General features: G+C 41.5%; 1 protein-coding gene across 1 annotated transcript; it reads left to right on the top strand.

Moving 5' to 3' along the window:
• The first annotated feature begins 1,227 nt into the window (after positions 1-1,227).
• On the top strand, positions 1,228-10,912 carry FASLG (Fas ligand). Its single transcript, XM_040407400.1, has 4 exons — positions 1,228-1,549; positions 5,643-5,688; positions 5,894-5,947; positions 9,581-10,912. Exons 1-4 carry the CDS (start codon positions 1,286-1,288, stop codon positions 9,970-9,972), a joined length of 756 nt encoding a protein of 251 aa, XP_040263334.1. The 5' UTR covers positions 1,228-1,285; the 3' UTR covers positions 9,973-10,912.
• Positions 10,913-21,283: the final 10,371 nt, after the last annotated feature.

Genomic DNA, 21,283 nt, shown 5'->3' with positions numbered 1-21,283 from the left:
CTGCCAAGGGAGGAGCAAAGCTAGTTAGAGTTAGTCAGAGAGAGAGGAGAGTGAGGAGTGAGGGAAGATGTGATCCAGATACTGCTCCTCCAGTCCATGAGGACCACAAAGTCGGCTCATTTAGGAGGACAACTGTTCTAGAGAGCCTGACGGGTCCCAGGCTACAGAAGATTTGTAAACTACAGCGTAGTATTATAGACAGCAGAGTAATCAGGCAATCAAGCCATACAGACTTCACTGCAAGGTGAGAGGAAACACGTTAAAACACCATCACTGCAGTTCAGGACAGGCATAGCTAAAAGCCTGCATCACACAGTGGACACCTAAAGCCAAAGGTGCCAGAGTACAACCATAGGGAAGGGAATCAGAGACTTGTGTGTCCTTTTTCCTCATTGTGCTAATATTGTATGGGAGTGAGCAATAGAAGTCATACTCACAAGTTGCTGGTACAAAACCTTTTCTTTCTTTTGTTTCTTTTTATTCATTTATTCATTCCAGTATAAAATGGTACATCATAAGGAACAGACATCGTTCATACCTCCTCCCCTCCACTCAACGTTTCAGGAGAGCACACCTTCTTACTCATGCGCATCCTCTCCATTCAAAGCTATGGGACTGCTGAAAATATCTAAGCCAGTGCTCAGCGATTTTTCTGGAACTTCTGTAGCTGTGAACACAGGGTGGCAGCACATAACCAGCTGCTCTCCATTCACAACAGGGGGCCCATTATGGAGATAGGAGTGGGTTCCAGAGATGGGGCCTGCACCTATATGAGATTGATTGCATATTTTATATTCCAGCAATGTCTCAGATTGGAATACCGATTTAAATGGCATTTATTGGTATCTAACCAGTTACTGTAGAAAGTAGGGTGTCTTAGTGAATAGTTATCCATCACTTCCCAACTTTCATTGCTTTCGACTTTCTTGGTGCCATTTCGAGTTGTTTCCCTGTCTTTTATCCAGACGCTACATTCTTTATCAGTACATAGACATAAGCAGTTATGAATTTTCTTTTTATAGCCTGCATGTATTAAAGTAAATCTTACAGAACTTGCTCAAGGAGGATGTTGTAGTTCCTTTGGTTGCAAATGAAAAAAGGTGGGAGGGGAGTAGAAAGGTGCAACCAAGAGGAGGTGTGAGAAGGCGGGCAGTGCTATTTCAGTACTATAAAGGTTGTAAAGTGTGAACAAACCACTTCTTCCTCCTCCAGCTAAACTCATAGTACATGAAGATTAAATCAGCTGAACATCTATAACAAGGACAGGCATAATCTAAGGCCCAACATGCAGCAGCAGGACATGCGATATGCACAGCAACCAGTGTTGTGGATGAACCAGCATGAAAGACCGATAATTCTGACCCCTTCAGCAATGCAACCGCCTCTGCCAACGCTTACTTTTCCAGATTTCAGGAAAAAGAGACGCAAAGATGGAACCTGTACCTTCCTCGTGATTATTTTTCTTCTGGTCCTTTTAGCTCTGGCAGGAGTTGGACTGGGAACTTATAAAATCATACAACTACAGAAGGAGCTGGAAGGATTCAGAGAGGTAGAGTTATCTGTGTGTTACCGTCATTGCTGCACATTCCCAACCTGATTGAGTCTAGGTAGGAATTGAATAGTTGGGCTACATTTCGGATGACGTGATGCATGTAAATAGTCGTTAAAAAAATGGGGGTCCCCTTCTGTAAATATGCAAGAATATCAAGGATTGCGAATCTGTCAGCAGACTGCAGGCTGTGAGTAAGACACAGAGTATGCCCATAAATATTTATTCTAGCAGCGACCTGAAAGGGATTGTCTCACCTGAGACAGTGGTGGCATATCGCTAGGATATACCATCAGGTAGGTGCTACTAGTTCTCGGCTATTTTTGGTTCTCCCATAGAAATAAATGGAGGGCAGCCGGTCATGCATGGTGTGCTCTTGTTCACTTTCAGAACTTTGTTGTATAGAGTGCGGGTCCCAGTGGTGGGACCGGTACCAATCTGACATTGGTGGCATGTCCTAGCAATATTAAACCAATGTCTCAGGTAAAACAACCCCTTTAACCTTAAAGGGGTTGTCTCACTTCAGTAAACAGCATTTATCATGTACATAAAGTTAATACAAGGCACTTACTAATGTATTGTTATTATCCGTATTGTCTCCTTTGCTTCCTGGATTCATTTTTCCATCACATTATACACTGCTCCTTTCCATGGTTACAAACACCCTGCAATCCATCAGTGGTGGCCGTGCTTGCACATTATAGGAAAAAGCACCAGCCTATGTGAGCTCCCATGGTCCCGGCCACTAGAAGGGCCAGCACTTTTTCCTATAGTGTGCAAGCATGTCCACCACTACTAATGGATCCCTCTCACATTGGTGGAGATGCGACTCCTGGCAACCCTGATGATCAGCTGTTTGAAGGGGCCATGGTGCTCATGCGAGAGCTCTGTCTTCTTCAATGTTTACCTGCTCGCTGTCTACAGTGTAATTACAGGTGTTCATCCCATTCGAGTGAATGGAAGAAAACTCTAATTTTCATTGCCAAACTGTAATCCTAACAAATGGCCCAACGCTGGTTGTAGAGCATGGAATCCACCTTGTGTGTTCTCCACAACTTCTGCATACGAAGAGATCATATGGCATATGTCCTGCTCTGAGATAAAAGATGAATCTGCCATTGTAGGTAGTTATGGTGTGCTAGAAAACTGTAGTATATAGTAGTTTTCATATTTATAAAACTCCCAACTCTGGGTAGAGGGCACCACACAATTATTATAACTAGAGATGAACTAATTTCTTGAAATTCGATTCAGGTACAATTTGGCCAAATCAGCCATGTGATTTGATTCAGGTATGAATTGATTGCCTGGTCTTTCTTCCAAATCACATCACAAAAAAAGTAATATTCGGCTTTTTTAGAATAAGAACTTTTGGAAAGACTTTGGTTGAATTTCTGTATTTTAGAATTGATTCGCTCATTTCTAATAATGACCCTTAACTTTTATCGAGAGCTAACGCCATTAAATTTATCTGTCTGTGCGTGTAAAATGAATGGTACATGTGTTTCCCTCAATTTTTTTTATCCTTTCATTGTGTTTGTACTTCTTGCCCTTGAATACGTTAAAATTATCAAATTTTAGAGACATGGACATGATTGTCCGGTTATGCTTCTCTTCATATCTGTCTATTTGTCTCGATAAATTAGTCTGCAAACATATATTCAAAGTCCATGTTAAATGACCATAGACCGTATGACCAAATTTCCTAGTGGGCCGATGCTCAAGGAGAGGCCTGAGCCCTCATCTCTGAGTACATAGCGATCTGATCCTCTCAGCATCAATTTATGCTAGGGGCATCAGGTACTTATGCACTTGGCCGTCAGCAGAAAGTGCCCTCCTGCGTTCAACTGTATTGCTATCCTCAGGATGCCGATATAGTTGAATACTGCAGTTGACTGTGGTATTTGATTCTGTTGGGGCAGTATTTTGTGCTGCACTACAATATTCCTGGCCCCACCTACATATGCTGGCCCTGCCTTCTGTTAATTTGGACCCGCCTACAACATGGGGCCACTTTAATCTTTTTTTCCAGGGCCACATTATGTTTACAGCCCGCCCCTGCATGGACCATAGGAACCTGTAGACTTGAGATGTTCATTGACATCTGTAGGAGAGTGTTGTGGGCATACTCTGTGACCTAGAGGTCTGGATGTAATAATATTACAGGTCATAGTTATTCGATTTCTAGAGGGGGGGGGAGGGGTGACTGCCTGATTAAAATCGGGAAGGAATTTTTCCTCTAAAATGAGGAAAATTGACTTCTATATCATGCTGTGGTTTGCTCTCCGGTATGAGAACAGAACGAAATGCATTTTGGAGCATTCCGTTCTGTTCAGTTACATTTTGTCCCCATTGACAATGAATTGGGACAAAACGGAAGCGTTTTTTTCCCGGTATTGAGACCCTATGACGGATCTCAATACCGGAAAACATTAACGCTAGTGTGAAAGTAGCCTTACAAAGTATGGTAATATTTTATTATGCATATATATCTCAAGGCCAAGAGTACGTGCCCTAGGGGGCCACTGTTTGAGTAGAAGGACTAAACAGTTTTGATTTCCTCACATATATTTTCTACTTTAAATACTTTTTCATTTTACAATAAGAAAATGCAAATACAACATAAAACAACAAAGTATAAAAATTGTAAAGATTTAAGGAAGTTGTAATTTTTGTGACAGTATGCAGTAGGTTTAGAAATATATATTTATTCATCGATGGAAATAAACTTTCATTTTCATAATGAGCTACTTTAAGAGTTTGCATGCGATTGTGGTTCACATATTTGTGATAAATGCAGCAAGAATTTATTACTGTATATTTGTCTATCTATCTATCTATCTATCTATCCATCTATCTATCTATCTATCTATCTATCTGTCATCAACCACAATGCAGCAGCACTGTGCATACACAAAATGCATGATCACACAATATATAAATTAATGCTATACGTACTATATAATTGAATGCGCAGTACTTAGCAGATACATTTTGATCAAAATCATTTGTGCCCATCCACCACGGCAAGGTGACCTCTTTTGGATGGAAACCTACGCTAAATGCTACCTTTTATGGTGACAACTGGCATACAATGAATTTAGGGAAGGCTGGTTCCACATACACACTGGACCTGCTATGTATGCCACCTCTCCTGGTTCCAGCAGACCTCCAATACAAATACAGGGAGATTAGGCTTCAGCTTTATACTACACTCATCAAAATCAGCCTGTGGGAAAGATGGATTAGTCAGGAGTGCACAACCAAGATGGAGACAGCCAGAGCTCCTAGTGCCTACTGCAAAGAAGAAAAAAAACAAAGCAAATAAGCACATCCTAATGTGCGGGAGTGCTCTGCCATAGCTGAAAACATAAAACAAAAAAATACAACAGCACTCTGCAAACACAAAGTACATGATCCCAAAATATCTAAACCAATTCTATAGTCACTGTATAGACTCTCCTATCTAATCTATCTATCTATCTATCTATCTATCTATCTATCTATCTATCTATCTATCTATCTATCTATCTATCTAACTGTCTATCCCCTGTAGTGAAATCCACACTGTCCCCATAAGTGACATCCACAGTGCCCTCATAACAGTGACCTCCATATTTCCCTCATAACAGTGACATCCACAGTGCCTCCACTGTACCCCCAAAAATATCCACAGTGTTCCCATCAACAGTAGTGACAATGGTGACATTGATAGTGCCCCCATAACAGTGATATCCAGAGGGAGACAAAACAGTGAAGAAAAATGGGTGGGTTGCTATGGTAACCTGTTGTAAAACTGTGTGTATTTTACTGAGGCGAAGACTGAAGGACCTGTGAGCCTCTATTGGCTAATACAGGTCATGTCATGGTGTCATATTTGCTTTTTTTTTGTGTGAATATCTCAAGAACGGTACGTCCCAGAGCTGGGACCTGGTCTTAAACCTTACGAAGCACCAGATTCACCTATGTGCCAAATTCAGTGCAGATTAGTCCAGTTGTTTGTCCAGGAATAAAGATCAGACAACAGAAATGTATATACAGTATATATATATATTCCTTAAGTGTTATCTTATTTACCTCTGTTTTCTTGCAGTTTCCCAGTGATGCAGAGCAGTCTCCTTCATCTGAGAAGTTAATAGGTAAATTACACTAATTACTGTGTATTTTACTATATATTATTTATTTTTATCATGTTATTTATTTTATTATATTATTTATTTTATTAATTATTTATTTTATTATATTATTTAATGTATTTTTATTATATTATTTATTTTACAATTTGTCGAGTGCAAGCACAGAGAATTCTTGCAGGTGAATTTTTTTTCATATTGTATTTTGCAGGGCTGGAACAACACCCAGAGAAAAAAGAAGGCAGATTAGCTGCACACGTCACAGGTTAGATCTAAATCTCTCTTTCTGAATGTTAATATATGGATATTTTCCATTTCCACTTAAAGGGGTTATCCTGGAATTAATATTGATGACCTATCTTATCCTCAGGATAGGTCATCAGTATCAGACCAGAGGGAGTCCCGGCAGTCAGCTGTTAGAAGAGGCCTCTTCTTAGGTCATGTGACATCACTGTAAAACGGCCACGTGCCCTAGTTGCAGCTCAGCCCCATTCAAATTGGGATTCGAACCCCCAATGAAGACCTATCTTGAGAATAGGCCATCATTATCCTTACCCGGATAACCCTTTTATGTGCCTTAATGTGTGGAGCTACAGGGCTTTGTTATAGAGCAAACCTAGCACTTCCTGGTTGTGTCTCCAGAGTGGAGAATTACAATATTAAGGACAATTTAGGGTGCAACAGGTGTCACACGCCGCAATGGGGCTGCCATAGGAATGCATGATTTCACAGTGCTACTCACACATGTGCTGTGACCTTGACACACAAATTGCAAAAAATCCAACACTGCTGGATTTTTTGCATTTCACGTGTCATGGTCACTGCAAATGTGTGAGTCACTCTGTGACACCAATCATTCCTATGGCACCTCTCTACACCGCCATACTTGGGCACGCAATACATTACGCCTAATATCTCAGTGTAGCTGTACTCTTAAGGGCTATGTACACCTCTGGCGGCAATTTTTTATCATTGCATTGCACTTATTGTGAGCTAAAAATCATTTTTTCAATTGGCCTTTATTAACAATATGGAATTCTTTTTTCTGTAAAGAGCTGACATGCTCTATTAGCTGACTGGATTTTCTGTCTTTTCCTTGGGAGCAGACAGACTCCTTATCTTTGATCTCTGACCTTATAAACAATCATTAAAGCTCAATCCTTATCTCACTGATAAGAATGTGGCTAAAATAAGTGTTTATGACCTCTCAGTAGTTTACAGATAAAGGTAATTACAAAGTGAAAGTACCAGTCATACAGTTAGAAAAACTGTTAACCCTTTGTGACAGAATGGCTCAATATTTTTAATAAAGGCCAATTGAAAATATGATTTTTAGCCAACAATAAGTTAAATGCAATAATAAAAAAATTGTTGTATACCATAGCCTTTAAGATCTAAATTATTTTTATGATGGATCATTTGAATGTAATTGACATCTTTCTATTGCTATATAAATACAAATTACCTGAAAAAATTGCCAGAAATTCAAATAATTAAACCAGAGTTTGGATATAGCCATTTTCCATTCTGCTCTGCCATTCACTGTATCTAGGAATGCCAGAATTTTTATTATTAGGAATTGTTTTCCGTCTATAACTCGATTAAAGAATAACTTTACTGTATAATAAATGGTGTTCATTTCTCAGAAATAATTTTTGCACTAATGCCACACAGTTTTCAATATCTCTGCTTCTAGTCAGTGAATGAGAACCTTTCTGATCATGTTATGATCACACAGGTGTATCATGACTAGAGAGAGCTCTAATAACCATAGCCATATACGTGTGTGATCAGCACATGACCAGGTAATGTTTTTCAAAGAAATGATGGTTTCTATTCCACGAGTATACACACAAATCTTGAAAACCATAAGGAATGGATGCATAAAATTCATATTATAAAACTGCATAATTCTTCAAGCGGTATAGGCGATATGCAGTCTGAACAGACTTACTGAAGTTCCAGAGTTGTTTCATACTTAAAAGGGTTGTCAAGCCTAGTAGCTGACAACCCCAATGCAACTAACCTGTGTCTAGTTAAAAAATTAAAAATCCTATATCACTCATGTGTCCACAGTAATGCTGTTGCCCTGGTCTGGGCTGCTTCCGTTCCACACAGGACCAGGAAGTGACTTGGTCTTGTGACCGCTGCAGCCGAAACAGGCCTCAGTGGTCAAATCTGCTTGAGTGATTCATCACTGCTGTAGCATTCTCTTTAACCAGATTTGACCACAGAGGCCTGTGAATGGCTGTAGAGGTCACAAGACCAAGTCCTTTCATTGTCCTCTGGGGAACGGGGCATCACTAGGACCACAGACAGGTAAGTGTTTTTTTTTTTTTTTAATGAGATGCAGGTTAATTGCATTTGGGTTGTGAGCTCCTAGGCTGGACCACCCTTTAACTTCATTGGCATGTAGGTCAAACATGATGTAAAAGTCAAATTGTTAGTTTTAGAGGAGAGTGGTTGGGCATCAGGATTGTTCTTTGAAATATAGGGGACCTAGTAAAAGCTACAAGATGGAGTATGTATGGCCACCACGACACTGAAATCAATGACCTCCTTGAGATCATTGAGGTCTCATCAGCTGCATCTGCACCACTCTAGCATCTTAAAGGGAATAGCACCACTCTGGGCTATTATCAGCAGTAACACCTGATTAGTACTCACGAGGAGTCCAGATCACAATTTTGTTATTTTCTTACTGCCCCCGATTTCCCGCTATCATCACTCCAAGCTCCATTGAAAAACAAAGTCAAGACTTCTGTGCTGTGCTAACATGATAATAATAATAATCTTTATTTATATAGCGCCAACATATTCCGCAGCGCCTTACAATTCAGGGGTTCATGTACAAACAGTCATAAATAACATAGCAACAGACAAGTCGATAATTACAACAAGAGGAATGAGGGCCCTGCTCGCAAGAGCTTACAATCTATGAGGGGATAGGGGGTGACACTAAAGGTAGAAGTGTTTGTTATATACGATAGTCCAGCCATCTTGGGAGAATAGGGGAGCAGATATAAAGCCACATGAGCCGGTCAGCAGCCAATATACAAAGTGCTTCTGGGTGCAGTGGAGGCTCAGCTTCAAAGAATGATAAATGGGCTATGGGGAGGTTAGATCAAGGGAGGTGATAGGCCACCCTGAAAAGATGTGTTTTTAGCAAACACTTAAAACTGTGCATGTTGTGATTAAGCCTGATTTCTTGGGGTAGGGCATTCCAGAGAACCGGTGCAGCTCAGGAGAAATCTTGGAGCCGGGAGAGAGAGGTTCGGATTTTTGTGGAAGTCCGCCGTAAGTCATTGGATGGACGGAGAGCACGGGTAGGATGGTAGACAGAGATAAGGGAAGAGATGTAGGGTGGTGCAGCACTGTGGAGGGCTTTGTAGGTGAGGAGGGGCAGTTTGAATTGTATTCTATAGTGTATGGGTAGCCAGTGCAATGACTGACACAGGGCGGAGGCATCAGTGTAGCGGTTGGTCGGATGGAGAGGACTCCTGTACGCATGCACAGCATTCCTGACAATGTATTTCAATGGGGCTTTAAACCCTGGAATGTTGGGCAGTAGGAAATTAAAAAATAGTGATCTGCAGTACTACCCATCTATTACAGCAGATAATAGTCCAAGATCATTGTGATAGAGTCCCTTTAAAAGCTAATTATGGGATAACCCTGTTAATATATTAGTAAATGTTTTTAACTCCGTCACAAAGATAACATTTGAAGCTTTTGCATGTGCAGTATGTTCTTTAGCTACCATAGTAATGACATGTTTTTAGAGTGCAGAGTCAACATGATTTGAGGCAGCCATGTTGTGTACTTCACCAATATGTATATCAGAAGTAGATTATGGACGATTTATTTTCTAAAACCACTTCATACTTTTATTTTACAGGAAAAGAGAGTAAAAATTTGCCACTCACTTGGGAAGATCAAATTGGGAATGCATTTACTGCAGGCATTCAGTACAAAAACAAAGGACTAATCGTGAATAAAACAGGCCTCCACTTCCTGTATTCCTCCATCTACTTCCGGGGGAAGGAATGTCCCAAGCAAGAGTTGACACATATTGTGTACAAGAAGTCCTTACGGTATCCAGCAGAAATCAAACTCATGGAAAATAAAGAGGATCACAACTGTATCCCGCGCGTTGTGTGGGGAAGACACAGTTACCTGGGAGCCGTGTTCAACCTCAGCAGTTCCGATGTCTTGTATGTCAACGTCTCCAATGTCAACTTAGTTGGCTTTGATGAAACAAAAACATTCTTTGGCCTCTACAGATTATGATAAGAACTTAACAGTTCCCAAATACATTAGCTTAGATGATTTTATTTTGAAGGTAGCCTTCATCTGATGCATTCCCCGTGTAAGGGAAAACTCAGGTTATAATCTTCTGGTATCATAAGTGATATATGGAAGATGTGAAATGAGAATATTTTTGAGGTTGTTACATCCTAGAGATTTCTATACAGTTTCCATGTTTTAATGGATATGAGTTATTTTTCTCTTTTCTGACGTCAAGAAATGTCTACGTCATTGGACTGGTTCATTTTCTTCTCGGTCAATATATTGGGCATTCTTTCGAAGGACTGTCTAACATGTATAGGCAGCATTTTAAAAGGAACATAGACACTGAAATTTTAGGATGAAGACTAAATTCATGGATGCATTTATAAAGATTATCTAGGTAGACTGTCATATGATGCAGGGGTTTGGAGGAGTATGATTGAATCAGAAGCAAAGATTGGGGACAGTGGAATAGTTAGTAACAATTCTTGCTGAACGCTTCTAGAAGGCTAAGGTTTTTGAGTTGACATCATACTCTACCGCTATAATTACCACTTAAGGGATGTAAAGATTCAGACATTAATCTAATGCAAAATGAATTTACAAATTCATCACTGTGTCAACAATTCCAGAAATGAAAAACCTTGAATAGTCTAAATGCTGCAGTAAAATAACTTGGAAAGTCATTAATAATAAGAAAGAAAAATATGAATTCTAAATTTGTTCAGTCTCACTAACTAGTAATTGCAATGTATACTGTATAAAGACAGACATATACTGTATAACTTTAAAGGGTGTCTGTTAGTAGTTTTGACCATAGATAACTGCTGCACAACTGGGAAGAGTACTGCAAATATACCTTTTGTGCAGCTTTTCTCATCAGGAACAATGTGAATATGAAGTTTTATTCTGCCAAATGATGCCAAAAAGTACTCTCTGCATTCAGAGACAGTGACAGCTGTAGTGGTTTCCTGGTTGGATGCTACAGCTGTCATTCAGAGCAGACAGCAGACTGGGTGGTGGTGGTGAAGCAGCTCAATGCAGCTGGGAAAGCAGAATAAAGAACTGCTCAGCTTTAGAGCCCCAGCGTCCTCCACTGAAGAGTGTAGTAAGCATCAATAAACATAACATTGCACAAAATAATTCTTAAAAAACCTATTATAACAGAATGATCTTAAACCACTAGATAAGGCCATAAATTTAAAGGGACATTTCCATCAAAAAGGAGTATTTTTTTTTTAAATCAGCAGTCATAGAAAAAAAAAAGTTTGCCTGCTTTTCTTTTTCATTTCAGCTGTACTATACCCTTGAAAATTTAAATGCTAATAATTTTCCTTCTGTAGCAGTCAACACAAATAATGAGAACTCTTATACAGATGGGTAATCAGTTATCAGTTTGCTGTTGCTGTGAGGTGAAGATGGTATTTGCAAGGTAATCATCACGATGACAGTAGGTGTAGAATTTGGATAACAATATGACAGCTGTACATTGTTCCCTAAAGTTTCAATGTTAATTAGTTCTGGGAAAACTATTGTAAGTTGAAACCATTGTGAATATATGGAAAAACAGTAATTGGTTCCAAAGCCTTAAAATGTCATCCTAAGGTAACAGAAAATTAAAATTAAAATAAATAAATAAATAAGCAGATAACTAATAAATAAAGTAAGTCCTTACATATAGCAGTCAGGAATAGATACTGGAAGCTGTAAATCACATTCTATGATGAGGACAGGAGCTTCTTCGGGGTCCTGTGTAGCACACTGTATACCAGAAAAATAAAATTGAGCCATCCTCTTCTGGTGTCTGAAGGAGCAGCTCCTCGTGGCACATAGGGTAGTACAGATTATGTAATACATTTGATAGACCATAGGTGTTCTACCAGAGAAATGATCATGGTGATTGGTTGGATCTGGCATTATTCACATACAGGTTGTTAATACATGATAAAAATAATACTTTGGAGGAAGTGTCCCTTTATGTAGCATACAAGTAAATGTTATCTCCTTAGTGTATTTACTTTCACCTTAAAAAAAAATGCATGGATAAAATTATAAGCTAAGATTGCCACTCTTGGCAAAGTTTTGAGATGTGCAGTTACTAAGTCATTACTGTCATTTTAACTGGTTCAAGGTAGAGCACTGTGTATGTCTTACCATTGAAGTGAATGTATGTGAGGACTAGAGATGAAATGTTGTATTGCTGTATGTAAATAGATTATTTATTTTTGCACTGTTTTCAACGTTGTTTGTAATTCTTTTACCTGCTTTTTACACAATATCCTTAAAAACTTAGCCTTGTGAGTGTTGTATATTTTACATAATTTCTACATAAAGCAACAGAGGTTTAAAGGGGTTGTCCATATTTTTATTTATTTTTTTAAATCCCCCCCTCCAAGCACAGCTGTTATGCATTGGTATTGACTGTACTTGATGGCACCGATTGACCATCTTATGTTTGAAGAAATCTATACTTACCTGCTGCTCGCCTCTCCGTTTCTGCTGTGTGGCTCCTGGGCTGTCTTTCCTGGGCTTCAGCAGTGATCCAGCAAGGAGATTCCACATTGCGACATCTCACAGAGGAGGCCAGTCATTGGCTGCAGTGGCACGCATGGCCCCGTCTTTGTGATGGAAGCTGACAGATGGTGACGAGAAGTCCCATGAAGGCAGCCAGGGAATCACGGATCCAGAACAGAGTGGTGGGGAGCAGGTAAGTATAGGGTTCTTCATAGACAATGTTGGGTGGGAGGAATAAAAAAAAAAAACCTGGACAACCGCTTTAGGAAATTCTGTGTGTTGGTTTCAAGATTCAAGGGCTTATCATTATCACCCCTATAGAGTGTACAGCCGCATGTGCTTATTAATTTTATGCACTTATATAGCGCTGACTTACCGTATTTTTCGCCCCATAAGACGCACTCCCCCCCCCCCAAAAGTGGGGGAAAAGTGCCCCTGCGTCTTATGGGGCAAATGCTGGCAATTTACATTGCAGTCTGCGATGCTGCAGCATCGCAGACTGCGATGTATTAGTGAAGAGGGAGGAGGGTCTGTAGTAGGCGTGGAGAGTGGCGGGGCAGTGCAGGCACTGTACTCTGGCCCTGCCGCTCAGTATGTACTGTATTATACGTAGTGTTAATCATCATATCTAAACTGCGCTCCCCCTGCTCCCCATGTGTACTGTACTTACCGGTACACATGTCACGCTCCTGTAGTAAGCACTAGCAGCTAGCAGGCAGGCCGGGCTGCAAGCGGCCGTAACTCACGGAGGTCACGTGCCTGCTCCGCCTACTTTATGAATGAAGTAGGCGGAGCAGGCACGTGACCTCAGTGAGTTACGGCTGCTTGCAGCCCGGCCTGCCTGCTAGCTGCTAGTGCTTACTACAGGAGCGTGACGTGTGTACCGGTAAGTACGGTACACATGGGGAGCAGGGGGAGCGCATCATTACTCGTTTAAATATGATGATTAACACTACGTATAATACAGTACATACTGAGCGGCTGGGCCAGAGTACAGTGCCTTTGGAGCAACACTAGGAGATGTCGCGCTCATCCACAGGAAGCCAGGAGCCCGGACCTCGCCCTGAACCTTAGGCGCACAACGGATCCCAATAAAAAGAAAGACGGTCCAGCTTCACTGAAAAATACTTGAGGCTTTATTTAATCCCGTGCAGATAAAAACCAACATACAGCAATGCAGAAAATAAAAATTACTAAAATATAAAATCATTTTCTGCATTGCTGTATGTTGGTTTTTATCTGCACGGGATTAAATAAAGCCTCAAGTATTTTTCAGTGAAGCTGGACCGTCTTTCTTTTTATTGAGAGTACAGTGCCTGCACTGCCCGCCGCTCTCCCCACCTACTACAGCCCCTCCTTAGGGATTTGTGGATGGGATAATGATGGGGGGGGGGTTCTGTGGATGGCATTATGATGGGGGGGGATCTGTGGATGGAACTGTTATGAGGGGATCTGTGGATGACACAAATAGCAGTGTCATCCACAGATCCACTACCCCATAACAGTGCCATCCACAGATCCCCCCCATCATAATGCCATCCACAGATCCCCCCACCATCATAATGCCATCCACAGATCCCCCCCACCATCATAATGCCATCCACAGACCCACCCCTATCATAATGCCATCCACAGCTCTCCCCCATAACAGTGCCATACACAGATCCCCCACATAACAGTTCCATCCACAAATCCCCCACCCCATAACAGTGCATCATCCACAGATCCCCCATAATAGTGTCATGCACAGACCGCCATTAGTTCAAACCCACCAAAAGCACACCTTTTGGTTAAAAATATTTTTATTCTTATTTTCCTCCTCAAAAACCTAGGTGCGTCCTATAGGGCGAAAAATACGGTAAACCACATCGCTTTACAGACATTAGCATTGGGTTGTCTCCAGTGGAGCTCACAATCTAAATTCCCTATCAGTATGTCTTTGGAGTGTGGGAGGAACCTGGGGGAAACCCACACAAACATGGGGAGAACATACAAACTCCATGCAGATGTTGTCCTTGGTCAAATTCAAACCCAGAACCCCAAGGCTGCAAGGCACCAGTGCTACCTTGCTGCCCTTACACTATAAATTATTGGAAACAATAACAATATTGGAGACCAGATATTGAGTCATATATATTGTTATGTACAAAAACAAGCTATAAAGGTACATCCACATGAGGGGAGTTTTTTTTCTGGCAGAAAATCCATGTTGAATCCATGAAGTCTGGGCAATGCAGATTTTGCTGCAAATTTTAACCAATGCATTACAAAAATTAGAACCTGAAATGAGAATCTGCCTCATATATGTGCACATTTACTGAAGACATTTTCTGTAGAGTGTGGATAAGATTTTTAAAATATCATTCTCTTTGCTGCCGCTGTAAAATACTGTTGATTTTCTGCACAGAAATCTACATGTGTGGGGCTCCCGTTAAGCTGACAGGAGATAGATCTTCCATATGTGATCGGACCTTGCTAGGCCTACTGAAGTCACACTTTTCCATGAATAGTCCCAGCAGTATTGATCTGATTATTAGGCCCATTTTTGGGAACAAACATTTGTACAAGTGATCATTCCCGATACTTATTCTTTAATAAGGTGCTACCAATCACCCCAATGTTCATGTCATCACCAAAATCGCATTTCTGGGCAGTAGATTGTTTCCATATTTACAAGGATCTACTTCCCAGAAACAATGAATCTGTATGGGGATGAGTGATTGCAGTAGCCATCGCTGGTCCCCATACAGAGGAGATGATCGAAACATGTAAATGCAGCTCTTACCTCCTCTGATGTGCAGGCAATTATTGGGAATGAACGATTTGTTCCTGAAATTTCCCCACACTGTCGGCCCATTGGCTACTTTCACACTAGCGTTCGGGGCTCCGCTTGTGAGTTCCGTTTGAAGGCTCTCACAAGCGGCCCGAACGCATCCGTACTGCCCTAATGCATTCTGAGTGGATGCGGATCGCTCAGAATGCATCAGTCTGGCAGCGTTCAGCCTCCGCTCCGCTCCGCTAGCGGACACCCGAACGCTGCTTGCACTGTTCGGGTGTCCGCCTGGCCGTGCAGAGGCAAACGGATCCGTCCAGACTTACAATGTAAGTCAATGGGGACGGATCCGTTTGAAGATGACACAATATGGCTCAATCTTCAAACGGATCCGTCCCCTGTTGACTTTCAATGTAAAGTCTGGACGGATCCGTCTGAAGCTACTTTCACACTTAGAATTTTTTCTAAGTTATAATACAGACGGATCCGTTCTGAACGGATCCAAACGTCTGCATTATAGGAGCGGATGCGTCTGGGCAGACAGCAGACGGATCTGCTCTGAACGCTAGTGTGAAAGTAGCCTAAAGGAAATAATGCTAAACCAATACCCTTGTCTCTTACTGTTTTCAGTAATAAGCACAAAAAACTAACCACATAAACTAAAAAATCTTATAGAATGAAATAAAGGAACACGGCTGCCTTCTGCAAATCCATCATTTTTTTTTGTTACTTGCTCAGTTTTCCCTTACAGCTCATTTTCATTGGAAAAGTTGTAAAAAAGTTTGCACCCTACAAGTATAAGTGTCGGCCCTCTTGTAAAATATTAAAGGGGTTTTCTGGGATTTTGATACTGATGGCTCATCTTTAGCATAGGTCAACAATATCTGATCAGTGGAGGTCCGACTCCCAGCACCCCCACTGATCTGCTGTATGGAGCACAGTGATGTCTCTGTACATCGGTCACATGGCCTAGGCACAGCTCAGTCCCATATAAGTGAGTAGGGCTGAGCTGTGATACCAAGCACAACTCCTATCCACTGGTATCGATTGTACTTGATGGGAGTGACTGTCCAACAATAGATGCAGGGGGAAAGAAGGGTTGGGCAGGTTGGATTTCAGCATGTTTGAACCTTTGTTCTTAACAGTTAATATGCCACTTAAGGTGTTTGGTAGTGTCCTTCTTCCTCCTCCCTACTAGTGTTGATCACGAATATTCTAAATGCGAAATTTTATCGCGAATATTTGGAATATAGTGATATATATATTCGTAATTTCAAATATTCGAGATTTTTTTTTTAAACAGTACACATAATCCTTCCCTGCTTCTAGCTTGTGGGCCAATGAGAAGGCTGCAATATCTTTGATTTTAGGAGTAGTGTTGATTGCGAATTTTCGTAATCCGAATTTTCGCAATGAAGAAAATAATGACTAGAGATCACGAATTCTCGAATATATGGCGAATATTCACCCAAATATTTGTGAAATATTGCGAATTCGAATATTGCCCCTGCCGCTCATCACTAGTCCCTACGTCGAACATATGCATTTTTGGCCGAGTGCATGTGTTCAAAGGGGTCCGGAAGAATAGCGTGTCTGAATGAGTGAGGACAGCAGCTTTCTAAATTGTACGACCACCTTAAAGTGGTTATCCAGGACTTAAAAAGACCTCAGAGAGTGGCAGACCTGTCAACAGGATGCTAATGCCAGAGCATTGCAGAGCTGCAGAGAAGGCTGGGGAGCAATGGAGCTGGAACCCAGTGACAGGGACCAGGTAAGTATGAACCCCACTGAGGGTCGGTCGCTCTATGAGGTCTTTTTAAGTCTTCGTAAACACATTTAAGTCTAATTATATAAGGGTTAATTTAAGTTATTAGTTTTTAGTTGTGTTCTCTATTCAGCCTGTTGAGGTCCCTGCACGCTATGCACTGAGGATGTGGTCATCAAGGTTGTCACATATCTGAATAGCAGTCTCATTGCACAAATAGCATTTCCTTTCTTAGAACAGTTTCTATTACCAGCTAAAATGTTTCTTTTTTAAAGATTCGATGGTAATTTTACTATCTATCTATCTATCTATCTATCTATCTATCTATCTATCTATCTATCTATCTATCTATCTATCTATCAATCTATCTATCTATCTATCTATCTATCTATCTATCAATCTATATCTATCTATCTATCTATCTATCTATCTATCTATCTATCAATCTATCATGGGGATTCGCTTTGGTAGGCAGGTTAGCGGACGCAGTATAGAGGCAATCACAAAGTCTTTAACTTAAACACTTTAGTGTTAATTCACACAGAAGGCAAAACAAAATAACAGTTCGCAGTCTTGGTGTTTGTTCACACCATGGAAAGTCCACAGAACACAAACAGTCACCTTGTTAGCAGTTTTTCATCAGCGGTCCCCAGCAGGCTTTAGGGGCCTGTTTTCCAGCATGCGGCTCTCAGCCCTTTTGCACGGCACACATCTTCAGATCCCAAACCACAGAGACTCCACAGCTTCACTGTGAGATGGAGGATAATCCATACCACCTGATTAATGGTGACTGCTTTTTATAAGCCTCCCAAGACCAGGCCTGGAACGTGGGAAGTAGCCACCCACCCAGCACTTTGGTTACTCCCAAAGTCCAACAAATCAAAAGTTACCACTGTTTGTGCAAATTCACGAAAAAGAGTCCGGTCATTAAGGCTTTTTCTGGCTTGGTCACTAAAGGGTTAACCAATGAGCACTTTCACCACTAGTAATGGAAAGTGCTGATTGGTTATTGCAGGGCGCCTGTCACACAGGTCAAAAAACTAAAGTTTCCATCCTGCCTCCTATTCAGAAATTTGCATTTTCCTTCACTCCAGAGGACGGCGCTCGCTGGTTATTACCGTCTTCTATATGCAGTCATAGGTTACATGAGTGACAGGCGCTATGCAATGACAAGTCAACACTTTCCATTACTAGTGGTGAAAGTGCTCATTGGTTAACCCTTTAGTGACCAAGCCTGATAAGGCCTTAATCACTGCACACTTTTTCGTGAATTAGCAAACACAGTGGTAACTTTTTATTTGTTGGACTCACCAAAATAATGTTTGCAACATTTTTACTTGACACATGGGCCTTTTTAAATGTTTTTAGAATTTTTTTTTCCTTTTTTTTTTTTTTAGTTTTAACTGTGAAATAAATTTAAAATAGGTCATTTTTTTCAAACTATAGTTACTTATTTTTTAAATATGCAAACTGACACTAAAATAAAATATTTAAATAGGTTCCCTATTTTCTGTAGGTCATTTTGATATGTAAGTACAGGGAGATAATGGTGATGGTTTTGGTTGGCATGGACATTTCTATTTTTTATTTAATTTCTATTTTCGATCTTTTTTAACACACAAGGAGCCCCAGTGACAGCCCCTTGTGGGGTAGTTTACAAAGGCAGAGCTGATCATGTTCTGCTAAGACCCTGAATCTCTGCTATACACGAGACACCCGGCGATCACATGATCGTCTGTTCAAGGAAGTGGCTTAGCTGTTTCTTCTATTCACAGCATAGCGCTCATTGAGCACTATGCACCTGGGAAAGAACGCTGAAGGGGTAAAAAAACTCCTCTGTCTTCTCCTCGGGGTCACTGGCTATCACTGATAGCCAGGAACCATACCTGCTCCTGCTAGAATGCAGGAGCAGGAGGTTTAATCTCGCACTGTACGGCACTGTGGTCAGAAAACCAGCTGACGGCACAGGCAGACGATCAGCTGTGTTTCTGCCCGGTAAGACAGGGGTTGCAGACAATGGCTGTGTGGGGCATGGTTTGTGCACCCCTGCAGTCTAAGTGCTGAAAAAGTCTGAAAAATGATGTTTCCATCAAAATTAACGAAGTATGTTTGATGGGATTGGAAACGTTTTGTGAGAATGTATGGTGGCAAAATATGCACGGAACTAACTTTAAAGCTCCAGCGAACTTCAACCTCCACTAGATTCCTAACTGAAACAACACCTCCTCAACACTTCTGTCAAAAAACATCAAATCATTTAAGTATCATTGCTTCATCATCTCTGAGACTGATCTGCATTGCACCTTCTCCCACTGACATCTATCTACAGCTGCAATACTTCGGTATTCACATATTTTTTCAGAATATGTGTTGAGAATACCTTTCCATATCTGCATGATCTATCATTATCATCATCTTCCATGTAGAAAAGCATAGCATAGCATAAGCACTACCCCTGCCCAGAAAGTGATAAAGTTAGAACTACTCATGCATAATAAACATTGTAGGCAATCAAAATGAAGAGGCTTTGTAGGGTGGAGAGGATGGAGTGGTGGTGGCATTGAAGGTGTCATGTTAGGAATCAGTGAGGCCCTGAACTTCGTCTGTACCACTGTCCCTACCTGCTTGCACAGTCCACCCTAAAGATGGCCTGCAACTGGATGGTGGGCCCTTCCTAACTAAGTGCAGTGTCCTACCGGGAGCAAAGCAGGGGCAAAGTAACAAATGTAGTGACAGGTGCACAGAGCAGATACTGACAGAATAGGTCGGAAACAGAAAAGAAACATACAGATAAGAGCAGAGCAGTACAAGCCAAAGTCAAAACCAGGAGAATAAAATCTAAATCCAAATCAGAAAACTAAATATTAAGTTACATCAAATCCAAATCATCAGGCAAAGGGGTAATATACAGAACACAGCAAGGTCCAAGAAATCCAGAGGTCAAAAACACAATAAGCAGGGTATAAGAATAACACCTTAATCACAGGCAACTGTGGCCAGCAGTTGCCTCTTTAAATAGGGCGCGTCCTAGGTCACATGGGACGTCCACCCATGTGACCTGTGACATCATAAACTGACCCAGACCCCCCCCCCCCCCCCCCATCCCGATTGGCCGGCAATCTAGTTCATGGAGCCTGGCCCATTGCTAGGCAACAGGACACCGGCAGTGCAGCCCACAAAGGAGAATGCCTGCTGGCAAAACACAGTGCGCCCGAAAGGCTGGCAGGGCAGTAGCAAGCTGAGCTCTACCCGCCAGCCAGGAAAGCGAATTACTTGGCAACGAGATGCCGGCAGTGCAGAACCAGCACAGCATGCCTGCCAGGTCCTACTGCACTCAGATTCAACTGCTGGCAGCACTGCCTGCTAGCAGATCGCGTTCACTTGCCAGTGACAGAGGGTGGTCATAGTACTATATAATAAAATACAAGAAAACCCATTTATTTAGGATATCATTGACATGATCTCTAATCCTGCGTACAAGCTCTCTCTTGGGCTTCCCTATATAATCCAATGGGCACGAGCACTATGCAAGGTACACTACACCACTAGTCTGACAATTGATGAAGTCCCGAATGGCATATTCACAGCTGGTGGATGCAGAAGTAAATCTTTTGGTGGCTGTGACTTGGTCACAGGCGACACATTTACCACATTTAAACATCCTCTGCAGATTTCGTGACAGCCAAGTAGTGGGCTGCGGAGGAGGCTGAAAGTGACTATTCACTAATTTGTCCCTTAAGCTACGCCCTTTCTTATAGGTGATTTTAGGGTACGGGCCAACGACTGCTTTCAAATCTGGATCATCGCAAAGGATATTCCAATATTTGCTGATGATCTGTCTTACCTCTACATGTGCATTGTCATATAGACCAATGATTCTAATAGTACGTTCTGAGGGCCTATCTGTTTTTTTTGCGATTAGTAATTCCTCCCTTTTTTTTTAAACGCCTTCCTCAAGATATTATCAGGATTGGCCCTCTCTAAAAATCTCTGATGCAGATCCCGTTGCCTGTTCCTTGACGATTCGCATATTGGAGCAATTCCTCCTCAGTCTAAGATATTGGCCCTTTGGGATTCCTCGACTTACCTAGATTGTGACCAGGGTCAGGGAAAGCCGGCGCTACATTGAGGATGGTGGGCGCCATCCTAAATACCGGAAAAGGTGAGCGTCAGCAGTTTGGGGCGGGTGCAACGAGTGTGCACAAGCGAAGGGAGCCAGGGTCTACGGATCGGGCCTCCAAGTAGCGGTGCGCAGGCGC

Source organism: Bufo bufo, chromosome 9 (genome assembly GCF_905171765.1).
Source record: "Bufo bufo chromosome 9, aBufBuf1.1, whole genome shotgun sequence".
NCBI classification, from domain to species: domain Eukaryota; kingdom Metazoa; phylum Chordata; class Amphibia; order Anura; family Bufonidae; genus Bufo; species Bufo bufo.
Note: the sequence above shows the minus strand (reverse complement) of the source record. Positions and strands in the feature narration are given on the sequence as shown.